General features: G+C 39.3%; 1 protein-coding gene across 1 annotated transcript in view; it reads right to left on the bottom strand.

Moving 5' to 3' along the window:
• PROX1 (prospero homeobox 1) overlaps positions 1-17,500 on the bottom strand; it is a 50,977-nt gene that overhangs the window by 10,627 nt on the left and 22,850 nt on the right. Inside the window, exon 4 of the mRNA XM_090049053.1 lies at positions 17,312-17,500. This exon is cut by the window's right edge and continues 6 nt beyond it. Within this exon, the coding sequence (XP_089905179.1) occupies positions 17,312-17,500 (189 nt within the window). The remainder of the gene's footprint in view (positions 1-17,311) is intronic.

The following is a 17,500-nucleotide window of genomic DNA, read 5'->3' on the forward strand; positions in this document are numbered from 1 at the left end:
TATTGCTGAATTGTTCTCTAGCAGACTGTAGCTTTTGCATGTTCACAGGGGCACTTGGAACAAAACAGAGCATGAGGCTAGAAGCAGAAAGGATACCCTAGGAAAGAAGACAAACAGGTGAAGTACTTTACCGAGCATTCATTCACCCTTGTGCGCACATGATTCCTCTAAACAAACTCTCCTATCCCTGCTGTTTGTTAAGTAAATATTGATCAAGGAGAGACATATCTCCTGACAGCAGTGGCACAAGCTGGGGACTTGTACTGCAGACAGGGTGGACTTAAACGGATAAGTTTAGATGCTTTAGTAACACCACATGGCAATTACTAGATAAAAAGGCAAGAAGCAAGATACTAAATTCTCCCTTTCCCCTTCCATGAGTTATAGTGTGGTTTGTCTCTCATGTACGCTGACTTTCCATATTGGAAAGAAAAGTTACCTGCTTCCAAACGCATTGTTAAACAAGGATTAGTACAGCTTTTGTACAGGCAACACGGTAATGCTACTTCTTTTCTTTACCACAGACACTCTCTGTAATAAACATGGAGTCAGCTCTTCTCCTCCCCCATCAGGACCAAGAACAAGGAGGGGAGAGATCCTCCTTGGGTTAAGCACCCTTGACTTCCATTGACAACTTGCACCAGCTGAAGGGGATATGCAGATACCTGTCTTGTACGTGGGGGGAGAAGGAATATAGTCATATTTTCTGAAGCACCTTCCACTGTTCTTATTCAGGGCAAGTAACACTTTACTCCCTGGCTATTCACATGGATTTTAATGGGATAAAGCACTTTTCAGCCTGTAGGAGGTTGGCAGAATCGGGCTCTGCTGCCCATACGCACACACCCAGTTGGATCAACAGCAACAATTCTAGTTAGGTGTAAGAAACTGTTAGTAAAATCAACAGGAGATCATTCATGACTGAAGTTTCACTAACATTTCAGTGACAGTTAATATGGATCTCTATTTTATAAACTGCTGAAACCTCACCTACAGTTAGAGTAGATTAATGTGCTCCTGGGATCCGATTTTTAAAATCTTCTGCAGATACTAAAGGTAGGAAGTCTTTCAGCTAAACTGGAGGAAGCCTTAAGGTGTTTTACCTCAAAGGAAAAAGATTGGAGACTTAACCTTTCAGATCTTGTTCCTGTGTTTAGAAGTCCCCCGACCAATACAACAGTTCTAATATTGTACCAGTGTCAGACAACTGCTTGGCTGTACCACATACGAATCTGAAGATTCTTCAGACAGGGACAGCTGGGCTATGCTTGAAACCTTTCCTCATACTATGGCTAATCTGTGTTAAACTTCAGCTCCATTTCTATGATTAGACTAGCCATACTGTACCTACAGATTTTGCCTCTGGTCTGGCCAAAGTGTTGTGCTGGAGCCTGATAGTGTGTTGTATTACTAATGTTCCAAGAGTAAACACACTTGTAGGAAACAGCTATAGTTCAAGGCTACACTTTAAAAAAATAAATGTTTCATCAGTCTTAGCAAAAGAACAAATGGCAATAGCACACTGTATCATATTTTACAAAGCTTCAAAAGAACAATGTCCTGTTGAGTGAAATTCAGCAGCATTCTGTAAACATTAATTTAAGGAAATCAATAGGCTCTGTGAGCTAACGCCATATTGCAAGATAAACTGGCTGGAGAGCTACTTTGTCAAACAGATTTTAGTTTTCTCGGCTAGATAAAGACGGTTTCAAAATGGGGTAATGTGTTGCAACCAAGGTTTGAAAACTATGTGGCCTTCAAACAGTCTGCTTGTTCCTACTACAAAGCTGGATAAACATACTTTAAAAATGATAAGATTGGTTCAGGATTGATTTTACTTTCAAATTTTATATAAAGTAAATTCTTGGTGATTTTAAAAAAACCCCAACATTCTCATTGCAAGCAGAAACAAGTAAGCGCAACACTGACAGCTTAAGATGTCAGTCTGCCAGGAGAGGTTGAATTATCCAGACAGCACTTTTTTTCTTTGCAATTGGAGGACTTTATGGATTTAAAAAATCTTTATTCATGTCGACCTGATGGACAACAAGTCGTCTTGCCAAACAGAAAAGCCAAAATCTCTAGTGGACTTGGGATCAGAGGTCTTCAGCTGGTGAAGGCTGCTCACGTTGCAGAGCACAAGGTCATGTTAATGGGAGGTAAACAGGTTTGAATGCAGTGCTGGGAAGGCTGGATAACTCTTTTAGCTGGATGATCTATACAATGGCAGTGGTGAGGGACTCCACAGGGAGCCTCTTAACCTAAAGATAAGGTGTAAACAGTATCTATTATGGCAAATGGTAGAGAACCTCTCCAGGATGAAGAGTAAGCTGATGCCAGGGGAGCACTCTGAGTATTCATAGTTCCAAGTTAAACAGCTTTTTAAGTGTCCACATATCAATCTCTACAAGCATAGGTGTAGTAGCAACAGAAGATGATTCAGTGGAAATTGCCCCTCTGAGGAAACAATAAAAATGAGGCACACACAAAAGTCTCTACAGTGAAGTAAGGGTGAGGATCTGACTTAAATAGACAGCAGCAGTGAGTAAAGGGTGTGATGTAGTGCTACAACACTGCCTTCCTGCCTTGGATGAAAACACAGAGAGGGAGAAAAGTACTTGGAAGACTCCATGCAGGCCATTCTGCCGGGCTCCTCAAGCTTCCTCTTGCAGAGGAAGGGAACCTGAACAAAAGAGGTCATAGGGTAAGTGGCATTCTTAGTGTGTATCCCTGGGGAAATGGTATGCCACTTAGGGATGGAAAGCAAACTCTTACACAGTGCTACCTATCCCACCGCCTCACCCCCCAGCACTACACATCATACAAGACTACACACTTCAGAGTTTGCAGTGAGCAGCCACAGACTACTAGAGTCTTTAGAGCCCTTATGTTTGTAGAAGAAACCTGCAAAAGCACCTCCATTTGCAAACAGTGCCTGGTGCCTGACTATTCATCCTCCAGATCTCCCTGGGATGCTGATGCTGATATTTGTACTTGTTATACCAGATAAACATAAGTGTGCTGCTTATACAATGCCCTTTCTTCACTCACCTGGTTTGCCTCCCCGTTGTCTTTCACACTATACTAAAGCTGCAAGCTCTCTGAGATGGGGCGGTCTTTTTTGTGTATCCCTGTATAGGCCAGTACTAATAACTGTGAACCAGAATACCTGGCCTTTTGCAGAAGTTACTGAATGAGAACAGAGGTTCGCCTTACTGCAGCATTTGTAACTTCATTGCTCTGTCACACAACACAAGCTCTGTCCATGTGCATAGCTGGACTTGCAGAGGAAACCTTTAGCGGGAACTGTTGAGTGGTGGTATGGAGGTGACTGATCCCACCTTTCTAAATCAGCAGTGACAGAGTATGCCCCCTTCAGCTTCAGGGACAGGAGCCGGTCAGTCTTGCATAATTCACAGCTGTGAAGTATAGATTTGTGTCACTTGTAAATTAATGCTGCTTGCAGCAGTACAACCTTGCAGTCAGTTCCCTTCGTTTGCCAGGGTAGCATGTGCAGTGCTTTGTTTTTGCCCTGACTCCTCCTACATTTCATCCGAACATCCCTCAACCCCATTTTTTTCTGGAGCATGGTGAACTGCTGCGTGGGACCGTCTTTGTGCTGCGAGTTGGTGTGGCAGCATACCAAGCAGGAGGCTTTGGCTTATGCACAGAATTTGGAGGCAGGTTTTGGAGTAAGTTGCTATACTTTTTGGCGCGAAAGCCAGGGCAGCATATGGCCCAATGTTCTCAGTTTAAGTCTGACACTTAACATTATTTAACAGTTTCTGTGTTAGGTGCTTTATAAGGTAAAGGAAATTAACAATTTTAGCTAATTAGATCACACAATTGGTTGAACATTCTGGACATCTCTTAGGAAAAAAATAGGCTGGCATGGACAATGGAAAGGCTAATGCCTCTTCCATTATCACTTATGAGGAGAGGGAGAGAGTTGGAAAGGATGCTTTTATTTAAAAAATACAAATGAAAAATATTTAAACTACTGGATATTTCAGAACATACAACTTTTCCCAGCCATCGCCTTTTCATAGAGCAGGGTGCAGCTTTGCACCCTGATATGCACATGCTAACCTCAGAAACTTCAGGGGAGAAGGAAAAGGGTATCATACAACACCACTGAGTTCAGTCCCTTTGTCTCTCTCAAATCGGCTCCTGCAGCACTTTTGACATAAATATTACTGTACATCCCTGCAGTACATCCCTACAGTTTGGAAATGCATTGACTTATTAGTGTCCAAAAAGAAAAGGGATGGACTGGAACCACAGTGCTCCCATAATGCTAGTGCTGAGGACTCCCTAATAGTCAGTGCTAGTAGTAAAAAGAAAAACACTGGTCACCCAGGACTTTTCCAAAGAGGCACCTAATTCATCCTTCTCCTCATGGAATAATTATTCAAGGTAGCATCACAGTGATTTCAGTGTGGTCAGCCACCCCACCATGGTGATCCTCACGTTGGCATCACAAGGGCTCTAGCACTTCAGCTGAGCTGGAGGGGCAGAATTAGCAATGTGGTGCTAATGCTAGTGATTAGTGCACCAGCTGCTGTTACCAAGAGGTGAGGAGTGCTAGCCTTGCTTCTGCCAAGGTTGCAAGGGTTTGAAAAAGAAAAATTACGGAAACACTTGAGGTTTTGTTTTTTGGGTTTTTTTACTTCTGCTGAATATATTTATATCACCCTCCCTTCTGCAAACTACAAACGAAATGCCAAACAAACCCTTAGTATATGCACCTAAAATATTTTTTTAAACATAATTAAAAGGTTCTTGACCAAAGCAAAGACCAAGCCTCTCTCTTCTGGTAAAGGTGCTGGGGCACTCACCCTGTGCCGCAGTGCTATTAATCTTTTCTCTCCCATCATAGCTAAGAAGAAGGGGAAAGAACAGCCTTGCTATCTTAGGGAAAGGAATTGACAGAGGGGGTGATAACATCAGGGAAGCAAAAGTGGTGGTGCAGTGAAAATGGATACTGCCCATTACATTAGATTTAATCACTTACATTTAAATGAAACTTTTTCACATAGAAGGATTCCAAAGAACTTTACAAGCTCCATAGAGGGATACAGTATGCACAGTGCACAGATATTAAAATGATAGGTACAATTCATGCGTCTTGGATCAGTGGATGGATGGACAGAGCATTGATTCTACATGTTTTTTTCTAACTAGGACTCTTCTGAGATCTGGGACCCAAATATTGTGAGCCCCTTACACCAATCCCACATGGAAAACTCATGACACATAGGTCTACTTTATTTACCACTAAAATGCAACTGCACCATTGTTTTGTACCACCAATGTTGTTATCATCACAACAGAACTATAATTGTACAAAAGGGATTTTAGTTCACAGTGAAATCTTATAGCTTGAAATTTAGCTTCCCCTTAAAAATCATTTAATTTTCAGATGACAATCAAGTTTTGTTCAGGAGATTTTTTTTGTCCTATTACTGGGTTAGAACTGCATGAGGAGCAGGAATTTATAAGGAAAACTCTAATATCCCCAGATTCACTGCATTGTCAATGGCACAGTTACTATATGGCAAAAATCACTAATGGATTCCTATAGTTTAAGATATTTTGTAGTTTAATCATTTCATATATATGTGCATGTGTGTGTGTGTGTGTGTGTGTGTGTGTGTACACACATACATACATACACACATGAAATGGGAGTAGATGCCTGCCTCTTAACTGCAGGCTACCTTATATACATACTGCACACAGGTAACCACAGCCTAGAAGTCCAAATCAAAGGCTGACCACCCAATTCCAGCTCCCTTAGAAGAACTGCAGAGCTGTTGATTCTAGGAGTGAGAGAGCACATCTCAGTGTTGGGACAGAAAGGTCAGGAAGCATAGCATGGCTACTGCTGAACATGCACCTCTTTCACCAATAGCAAGCCCCTACATAAATTACTTCCAGGCACAAGGGAACTGTGAATGATGAGAGCTGGTCATTAGAATATGAGCACACCATGAAAGTGTTTTTGCAGCATGTACAATATGTGCACCTGTTTGCAAGGAGGTTACTCTGCTTTCTTTGCACGGACCAAAACTTGGTCCTGTGAATGGAACTTTAACCCATTAGGTGAAGTAACCAAGTAGTGAAAAAGTCTTATACCTACCCACACACAACACACAAAACCTTATTATAGATATTGCTTCCAGTGGCCAGGAGAAAATAAATGTCTGTCACCTCTCTTATTTGGTCTATCGAGGAATTAAAATCTAGGACTGGAAAAGCTCCAACTGGTAGAAATGCCCCTGCCCATCGCAGTGTATGGGAAGGAGTTGGAGGAGATGGTGTTTAATCAGACTGGCAGGAGAATGACCACTTGCTGGAGTCCGGTCTGGCATGAAGGCCCTTCTTCCCCCACTCTCCTCTCTTCCTTCCTAAAATGAATGTTGTGTTATCCCTCTGTCTGGGCTGGGACAGTGAAGCAGATCTCTGTCTCCCCATCCCACCAAGTAATCAACTGGGAAAAGGGAAGGAGATAAAAAAACTGACTTATTCCAAGCAGTCTCCCATATGTAACTATTATTTTCCCTGCATGTTTAAGCATTCTAAGACACACAGCATCCATTGTAGCTGTGCGAGCTGCCCTACTCACACTGCCCTGGAGGCGGTGTGATTACAAAACCTGGGTTTCCAGGGCCTCCAGAAGTAATTTTTTCCCTGCAAGCAAAACTGGCAGTGTGCTTCCTTCCAACACAAAAGCTAAATGAGGACATTTGAAAATTAATAAATAAAGAGGAGAGAGTAAAAACATTGCAACTTGTGTCTGGTATCTAGCATACATAAGAAGTTTCAAGAGTCCAGCCTCCCAGATAAATCCTAGCACCAGACTCAGAAAAGATGGTTGAGCTCAGTCAGACTGTGAAGTGACAGGTGGGCTTAAGTCTTGAAAGACTGAGCCCCTCTCATCTATCTCTGCATTCCCCCTTGTGGGAGATGGTAGAAGGAATGGTAAGGGCTGAACAGGAAATTTGAGTAGCCAGAACCATTTGACCTCCCACCTGTCAACTAATGCCTGGTAGTTAAAGGCATTACTATCAGAAAGCCCTTTTGATATTAAAAGGAAGGGATATCTGATATTAAAGTTAATACAGTTAAGGCCTACTGCTTTAAAATTATTCATATGTTTATGCCATCTTTCTTCTGAAAGCCCTAGTCAATGCAGAGGTCTGTTCGCTTACTAATAAACATCACCTTGAGCATGCCACCCTGGACCTCTACTCTCTATACTGGTTATTAAATATGGAAAACACTTCCAGATCACACCTTGGATATGCACCTCCATCAGTGAATATCACCTCCTACCTACCTGAGAGACCATACTTTCTCATGACATCTCTGTCAACCCATAGGGGGAGTGCAGGAAGTGAAGCTTTTTTAAATGAGCTAGGCCCAGGTTATGAAACTTACTGCTACAACAGATAAGAATAACCATGGGCTTCAGAACTGAAGAATCATCTCTTTAATGTTGTTTTCCCTCAGTAAGCTCTTTCCACTGTTCCTCTGCCTCTCTCACACCCATTGATAGAATTCTTCTCATACAGCCTGGGAAGAAAAACATATATTGTTCTTTCTATTATTAAATGTTTGACAGGTCCTCAAGTACTCGCTAGTTACAGGGTCCGCATCGGTATCTCGGGAGATCTGGCACTCCAACTAAAGACTCTACTTGCTAAGTAGTCTTGGTATTGCTTTTCGTAATCCTTCCGGTTAATGTGACAGTGTTTATTGTATCAGTGTGATATGGCTTCTTGACTACATGCTTTATAAGACTGTTATATCATATAGTGGCCAACTGCCTGGGATATTCATGGATATCCTTTACAACATCGGTGACGTGTAGGGGCTGCCCGCGGGTACACGTGCATCCCCTGAGAGAAATGCCGGTGGCACTTCCGGGTTGCCATCAGCGGCGATCAGCCGCTGGTGCCCCCCTCCCCAGTATCAGGAGGTACCAGTCACCCATGCTTTACAAACAGTTTTGCCCAGCAGTTTCCCCCTGGCCTAATAATACTGGACCTAGAGAGCTGCGGTGACCTGATAAATAGACATCATTGTGCCCATTTATATTTGAAATAAATTCCCTTCATAATTTCAACCTATGATCACACAACAGTGAAGTATAGATAAACCTACAATGCTATCACTTTGCGACCCCAATTATGTATGTGGCATCTACTTGTTAACAGGACAGGGGAAGACAACAAATGTGTCAGAGTTCTGTTAACAGAGTTTACAGCAGTGTTGTAAACTCTCATAATTTTGAAACATTATGGCAGTTAATTTCTGCATGTGATTAGTTGTTATTTTTCAAATATACCACTACGCCATTCAAAAGATGGGGACAACACCTTGAAATATGATCAACTTGGGGAAAATCATTCAAAGCCTTGCATGGTAGAGTGGGAAGGGTGATGTCAGTCACATAAGTTCTTACAATCCAAGAAGTTTATGAAATTATAACTTTATGCATCTCAGTTAAAATATTGCATCAGGAATGTTATTATTTTATTTTTTGTGTGTGAGGGATTATAAAACACATCACCAAACAACAGTTAAGAGACTCCAAATCCAGGCCTATATTTAATTCAAGATTGCCAAAGTATTTTACAAATCTTAATTTTAAAAAATACCCAGTCAAACCACTCTGGGCTTATACAAGACATGTTCAGCTCTTCATCTGGTAAAAATCACTGACATGGGAGCCAGCTTGCATCAGCTAAGGATCTGGCTCCAAATTTCAGTTTTATAAGATTCAGTTACCCTTCCTCCCCTGAATAAGTATTTATAACTGAGTAACTACCCTCCTCCCCTGACCCCCATTTCCCCGCACTGCCCTGAATTAGAAATATCACTAGCCCTTTTGCTAGGATGTTTTTATATACACTTCATATACATTTTAGGAAATAAAATGTTTTGCTCAGTTTCTGTAAACACAAAATGTAGACTACTCCAAGTGCTTTAATATTATAATGTGGTAGGAACACACTATATATTCAAGAATCCTCATGCAGTTACACAGTGATTGAAAGGATTTTTTTCCTGTTTACAATTCAATTCTGCTTTCAGAAAGTTCTGAATAAAATCAAGCAATATGCAGTATCAAAAAAGTAGTGGGAAGAGTAAATCTAGACCTATAAAGCAATTAATCCATAGATTTCTTTTTATCAAAATGCAAGTTTTTGAAAATCCTGGTCCTTGTAACTGCCTAGTCTAAGTAGCTCTCTATTTGCAGGGATAGATGAAAAAAAGCAAGGTTGTGAAAGACAAGATTTGATGAAAAAGGGTTAAGCCTCACCTTGTTTTTTGCTGCGTATCTAGGATGATTTGGGAGAAATAAGGACATCTGGAAATCAGTTTTACATAGAAAAACAGAAAGCACGGAAGAACCAGGAAGATGAATAAAGGCTCATCATAGACACAAAAGAACAGAGCAAAAAGAAGCTTGGATTTGGGCATTCTTGTCTGGCAAGGAGGCAGGCAGTAAGGCTAATGAAGCATTTGCGATATGGGACGTATGCCAGCGTAACAAAGAAGATGTGCATCAGCTCTGCAGATGTGCCAAAGCCCCCAGAGCAAAATAATGACATAATCACCATCAGTGTCACAGACCAGACTGTACACAAGGTGACATGGGAGAGAATAAATAAGAGTCTTTAGAGGCCTATAGTACACACACGGGAAGAAATAGCCATTCCTCACTACTGCCACCACCCAAGAGAGTATGGAGATGTGGGGTATAATGTGTGCAGCTAGCAAAAGAAATCTTGAATTGTGCAAGACAAACACGCTATAAATTGGTGCTTTTCTCAACCTCCAGTTGATGTTTCAATTCCCCCTACCCCTTATTGAATGCAAAAGGAAATGGCATTAGGAGTCTGAAGAGTTTGCCAAGTTTTGTTTTGTTTTGTATGTGTGTTGGGAAGGGGGTGGGAGGGACTGAAAACAAAAAAGGAAAAGTATCAGTAAATAATATTAAAACTCCTTCAGCTAGAACTATCTAAGAATTCTCCCAAAGTGAAATGAAAAGCTCCAACAAGGATTTTTTTGGTTTACCATTCTCCATGAACTAGGGAGGGGAAAAAGCAAAATATTTTACATGTTAAAAGGCATGGCTACTCTTTATCAATCTGTAATAAAATGAGGCTTGGGGCAACTTGGTACTTAACACGTTATTCGCAGTGGGGAGTAATCTGAAAAGCTTGGACTAGCCTTAAATCACCTCACAACAGCTCTTTCTGTGTAAGGTAGGTGTTTGTCTTAGTACAGCTGTCTGGCTTTGTGAGTTTTTTTAACCGGACTTTTGTCAATTTTTAAATGGAACATCTGTTTGTTAAAGGGAAGCAACACTGATAAGCAACCCACGGGCCCAATCTCACACTCAACTACTCGGGACAGTAGAATACTCAAGTATTCAATGCAGCTTCTCCTGTGAGTAAAGCTCCTCAAGTGTATAGCTGATTGCAGGATCAGGCCCTGGAAGAGTAGCTGAGAAGAACAAAGCACTTGGCTTTATCAGTGTCCCTTTTCATTGCTTCTAATGAAAGATTCATAAGAATAACTTTAATTTTTTATGACCTTTTTTGCATTACTATATGAGCTGTGCCGACTTTATATGCAATTTCTTCTTAAATACAGGAAACCTGTTGCAAAATGACTTGCCTAATAACTTAATCAGTACAATAATTGATCTTGGTTGTTCAGCATGTCTCCTGAACATGGAGGAAGTGCCATAGAGCTTCAGAATATTTTTATTAGGTCATTCCTTTGCTTTGTATAGTCAGGTCTTTATGCAGAACATTGGTACAGGGGTGTGGGTATTTTTTTAAGCTAAAAAAATGTATATCATCCTTATTTGCTAGCTAAATTGTTCAGCAGAAGAATGATTGTATTTGTGTCTTTTGGCTTCACCCTATTAATTGGAACAGTAACATAATGATTGTTAACAGACAGCCTTAATTTAACTATCATTTTTACTTATCTGCTAACTGTACCATATCTTTGTTTAGTTTATCATCAGGGAAAACAAGGACTCGTGTATATATAATTTTGCTCTCTTGTATATGAAGTTTAATAATTATGCCACAGAGGATTCTAAATTAATCACAGAAGGCGCAACAGTATTAATAATCTGTTTAGTAAACTCCAGTTTCTTTGCACTTCAACGTTATAGGCATTGTGGTAGTGTTTTAAATGGGCCCAGTGTTTGTTTCTGCTAAAGCCTTACACCAATACACTTTAATGTGCATTCCATTTAGTCCCCTTCTCTCCTCTCAGAAATCAATGCTTGTGTTTTGGGGGGGTTGATCAAAGCTGACAGAAGGAGCAAATTTCTCATTTGCTTCCTGAAATTTCACCAGTTTGCTGCAATTAAAAATAATTTTAAAATCTTTCATTCAAGTTAAAACTACATTTTAAATTAGCTAAGCAGCCCTGTGCAATTTAGATGAAATAAACATGCCAGTCTGAAAAGGCTGTTAGAACTTTTTCAGCCATTTAATCCATACATGGCTGAATACAAAGATATGTTCCACAGAAAGCGACAACCACCACCAGCAGCTGTTAGAAGAGAGCTTGCTCTCTGCTCCTATTGATAACCCTTTGTGGAATGAAGAAAAAGAGCTGAGGGAAGGAGAACTGAATGTCAGACAATAGACATCACTACACACACTGTCTCTGAACTTTCCTCATCTCTGAAGGACAATTAATTATGAAGGCCTTTGGGGTAGGTCGAAGCAAGGGAAAACCTACTGCTGGCCCAGCACTCCAGCCGCTATCTCTGTGTTTGTTAAATGGTTGTGCCTGTTGGGGAACCAGAGTAGCAGCCACCAAAATAGCCAATAGATCATTTAGGGAAAAAAGAGCAAAAGATTTTTTTTATGTGTGTCTGTCCTTGTATAATTCTATTCTCACTGTGAAATCATCCATACACAAAACACAAGGACAATTTTTTTTAGAAGAGCCACAGGGTAGGTTACAGTCAGAAACGGCCTCTCAGTGGTGTGTTAAAAAGGATGGTCTTTTCACCAAATCATTTCACAGAGGCAAAACAGACAAACACAAAGAGTTGAGACTTTTTCTCCTACATTAAATAGAGTAACTGATAAGGTCAGACATATGATACCTAAAGACATGAATCTGTGAACTCTTGAAGTCAAAGGACTTCTCTGTGCAAAGGAACAATCTTTCAAAGGAAATAGATCATAGAACTCCACTGAATCCCCTTTAAACTTTATGAAGCAGGAGGAGAAAAAGCTCTAAGTAGGGAAGCTTGACAGAAGAGCCTTGAACTATTTTCTGAAGGAAAGATGAGACCCTCCCTAGGCTGCCACAAAACATCTTTTTTTTTCTAAAGGCTCTTCTGAACTTTGATATGTGCCAAGACACCGCTATTGAAAGCTGTATAATTATGTGCTATAGCCACTGTAGAAAATGCTTTGTTCACCTCAACAAAGAACAATAAGCAAAGTAAAGTGACATTACACTGTATCTTTTTCTTTAAGAATGTTGAGAAAGGTCACGGTACATTATAACTAATAAAGCTGTTGAGTAAGGAGGTTTAAAGTTGATCTTGCTGTGCTTAAATGTAACCCAATGACAAAAAGGCAAAGGGAACTAAAAATGTAATGACATTAAAAAAATAGATCATAAATCAATGTGCCAAGTTCATTATAGTGATGAACACCTTGAATCCAAGGGAGATAAATATAAAAATGAAGTGTAGTTGTGAGTTTTCTACCTGTGATTTTCTCTCTACCACCTTCAATCTGTAGTCTGCATTTCAACTAAACAAGATACTGATTAATGAACAGCAACTAAAGACTATATGCAGTGCTTGTACATTGTGTAGGCACCATGAGTTTTGTAACTTCATTTATGAGTTAATTTAATCTCTTGTGAAATTCGTAAGAAAAGTATAATCATGTATTAAATAAAGAATCTTGAGGCTTGTTGGCTTTTTTTTGATGGTTTTAACAAAAAGTCAAAGAGCATCAGTGAAATACTTCAGGAGGCTAGTACCTCTAAGAAAACTGGAGGGGGAAAACCTCCTCAGTACACACTCCGATTTTTCTTTAAAAGGATGGATGATACTGTGTTTCTGACTTTGCGTGCTGTTCTCAAATTGCCTAATAAGTTTTATATTGCTTTGCTGCAGAAATAAGTCCTCTGAATTTTTGTTTAAGAACATTTTGAAAAAAATCATGCTGTGCTAGAAAGAGTACAGGAATTGAAAGGAGGTTTAAAACAGAATGGAAGTAAGAGGTAAAACAACAGGTAAAGTCTGTCACTTGCTTCTTTAAACTCATTAGAAATGTACAGGCTGTTCCTAGGGAGAATTTTGCATAGACGAAACATGCAAAAGTGCAAGCCAGAAGTTTGTGAATTAAGGACCTGATTTATCTTCAGAGCACCCTATACTCCTGCTGTGCTAGTTGGGTTAAGAGGCTTTAAAGCAGATGTAAATCCTACTATACAGCCCCTATATACTGCAAGAGAACTGTGAAGTGGTCTTAGTATAAATTTAAAAAAAAATCAGGAACTAGGTGTTTTATTTTTTTTTGATGCACAGCATTTGTCAGTTCAAGAAAAGTCATCTTGAGCAGCTAGTGAAGAATACAAACTCCTAAAATAAGAATATGAGTTGCCACCATTTTCAAAGTCAAAATGAGGTTGTCTTAATTTTGAGGTCTTCTGTGGGAGACATTTTAAAAAGCCTTTATTGTCAGTATGGACAGTCAGCACTTTCTGAAGACACAACCCATTTAATGTGCATCCAGGTAGGCACTCAGAAATGGAGGCACCCAAAAATCACTAGTCACTTTTGAAAAAAAAATGGCTACTGACTTCTCTCCGAATTGTTCAGGTAATGCATACTTTTATGTTATGTTATTTGGATTTTTTTACACATTCCCATTAAGTTCAGTGGGATTAACTTGCAGTGTCTTATGGTAAGCAATGGCTAAGACTTCCCCATGATTCTGGTCTTAATTAGGGTTTTCCCCACCTACACAACTTTTTCCATGTAACATAATATAAACCTCTTAAACTGTGTTCCTTTCAGATTTCATATAGTGCTTCTGTGAAAATAATAAAGTTTAGCAAATGCTTCACCATTGTGGTCAATCAGGATAGCTCAGCCTGTGAAGCTGGGTGAATTTCTGTGAAACAACAGGCAAAAACAGTTAATGCAATAACTTGCTTTCTTGTTTGTCTGTTGAAAAAGCACAGGAGCGTTGAAGAGATAAGTAGGTAGAAGAGTAGAAACCAGAATATCTAAAACAAAGAGTGAATCTACTGAGATTTCAGACTTGGGAAAGAGTCTCATAGCTCCCAAAGGGAATGAGAATGCAGAGCCCTAGGGAGGCTATAATATCCTCCATTCGTGGGAATAATGATAATTAAAAAAATTATACAAATGAATATGAAAGAAACAGGAGTGTGAACCACAGAGTGGCCAACTTCTTTGGCCTATTTTAAATCAAACCATACTTGTATTTTTTTAAATTAATGCTTTTGTAACCTCCCTCACCTGAAAATGCCCTGCTGTGTTTGTAACACTGAGCTTTGGTGAACTTAGAGGTACTAAATATGAAGGAGATGTATGTGATTTTGTTTTTAAATATGCTAGGGAATTTACTACAGATCACTGTATATGTATTTTAGTTATTACACCTACTACTCAAATGCTACAGCAATACCATGTATAAGATATATAGTTGCCCAGCAAGCTGTTATCTCTTTCTGTTCTTCTAGGAGAGAACCTGTGACATGGACACTGTGTTTTAAAGAAGAAGGATAAAATGCTTTTCATTTGCAGGGAAAAGAGCGGAAGAAAGCAGCAAAGCAGTCGTAAGTAAAACAAATATGAATTTCCCCACCTTTACTGAAGAAATCATTTTACTACTTTTCGCTACAGCTGAATTTTTTTACACAGCTATACTTAATGCAGATTCTGTTTCAACTGCCCTTACAGGACAAAACAGAAATACAGAAACAAAATCATGTACCAAAAAGTCATATTCTGCTGGAGGTGTATTTGTCTCTGGCTCTGAGCCACAAGGCTACAATGGCAAAGCTTAAATGATAGGACCTGGAGCTTGTTAAGCATCTTACTTGACTTTGCTAAAAGGTATCAGTTCCACCACACTATGAAAGGAATGTAGTATCAGAGTTTCCTGAGCAAATCTGTGGCACAGCCTGCAATGGACCAAATTTACATTTTAGCTTTATCACTCCTTCCTAATAGTCAATTTAAGGTTATTGAAGTATGTGCATGAATTTCACTCACTGGCAGATAAAGGAGCAGGGTTTAGGTAAAGCAGTATAGGTGATTTAAGCGAAACAGCGTATCATCCCTTAATCACATTGGAAGATCAGCAAAGCATCACTGAAGTATGAGAGAAAGGAACTTTGATGATGCTAAATATGGCAAACGCTCAGTTTGCTAAATCCCTTTGGATCCAATTTCAACATTACAGTACTTGTCATTTTTGCTTTCCAGATAATAAGGAGAGGGTGGACACTTATCAGGTAAGGTTATATGACTACACTAAAAACTGTACCTTATAGTTTAATTATCTGCTTATGGCTTGGTCTTCAGTGTGACAAACAAGACCTTAAGTAAAGAAATCAGGATGTAGTAGGCTATATACTACTATCTTTCCATCTGTTGGAGATACACCAGGAAGAAAGGTTGTGAAAAACAAGCTGCATATCATGCATAACAGGTTTTCCTTCTATGTTTGGGGAAAGGAACATATGAAAAGCCTCTCAAGTCATCTCCTGCTTAATTATGAAGTCCCTTTCCTGAGATCTAGACTTTAAAACAAGAGATTTTAATCACTAGAAGTCTGCAACATCAAAAATGGATGATGTTACATTGATGATATACATATTCAAAACTACCTAAAACTATTTATTTTGCTCTACATTTCTCAAAAAAGTTGTTTGTATCCATTAAAGCAACTCATTTACATTAACTTTGTGCCAAAACTTGAGAATTTCAGAAAGTTGAAACTAAGCTACTGTAAAACAATACAACTTGCTGTGTTCTCCAGCATGATAATAAAAGTTTGAGAAATTGTATAAATATTATCAGAAGAAACTTAGTGACACTTCATCTCACTGCTCCCATGTGCTTTCCCTTCCTATGATTTTTGTTATTTGATTGTAAATTTTGAGGGGCAAATACTGTTTTTGTTATAAGCATGACATCAGATAGCAGAGGCTTCTAAATGCTACTAGAATACAAATAAAATAACCAGATGCGTATTTCATATATAACCTTTGCTAAATCTTCCAAGGTATGTTCCCTTCTTCAGCCTTTCATGTGTAATCTCTTTCCTTCCACTTCCCTCCCCAGCTCCCACACACACAATGGATGGAAAAAGGCTTGAGAAAGACTTTGGTTAGAGACCTCTTTGTATTACTTGCAAAACTTAGTGCTTATATTATGGCAATAGACAGCAAGAAAAATGACCAAGATAGAGTTTCGGCCAACTATAGATCCCAAGAAACACCTCTTCGAATATTAAATTGGGCCCACAGTGTTGTTGGGTTGCACTGCACAAAGCGAAAGGTCCAGGCAAAAAGGAAAAGAGAGAGAGAAAGCAAGTGTGTTGCCATTCTACTTCACCAAGGAAAGGAATTCCCAGAATATCCTTTCTTATAGCCCTTCCGAACACATCATTATATCTGACTACCTGAACAATGTAAAACACCATCGGCATCACTGAGAAATACACTACAGTGGTATTGCAGAGGGTCAGCATGTTAATGATAATAATAGTCTGCTGAGCTACCAAGTTGGACTGTAAACAAAAATCTTAATCAAAGCCACAAACCCATTACAACAGAAAACAGAGACCATTTACTTCTAACAATCATTCTATATGGATGTTTAACAACACAAATGCATTTCAGTTCTCTAAATCAGAGAAAATGACAGAGAAAGTGACGTTTTCATAATTTGGTCACATTGTTATGAGGCTTTTAAAGTAGGATGTGATGATCACTTCTTTCATTACAGTCCCCCTAAAGGAAACTTCAAAAAGTTGAAGCTTAGAAGCTTTTCAGAAATTAAATGAAAGCTTACTCTTTTGGCAAGTTCTGGCTAGACTGGTGGACTGAACTAATGGAACCAAAGAGACTCACTGGCTTTATTTTTAGATGTGGAATGGTACCCTTTACCACAATATGAGGAAAAAATATATAGTACTTATAAGAAAATCAATCAGCTAAATTATATGTAAAAAAGTAAATAAAGATTCGTGCCTACCTCAAAATCATTTGCTTTATTGTAGTGCATGTTCAGAGCCCTGTATAGCTCACAGTCTCTGGTTATAGACAGCTCTTCAGTACTTGTGACCCCATCATTGATGGCTTGCCTTGCATACTTCTCCATCTGAATGTAGTAAAACTCACGGAAATTGCTGAACCACTTGATGAGCTGAGAGGTAATGCATCT

The sequence above is a fragment of the Crocodylus siamensis genome, chromosome 1 (genome assembly GCF_052110815.1).
Source record: "Crocodylus siamensis isolate JL-2025a chromosome 1, ASM5211081v1, whole genome shotgun sequence".
In the NCBI taxonomy this organism is placed as follows: Eukaryota; Metazoa; Chordata; order Crocodylia; family Crocodylidae; genus Crocodylus; species Crocodylus siamensis.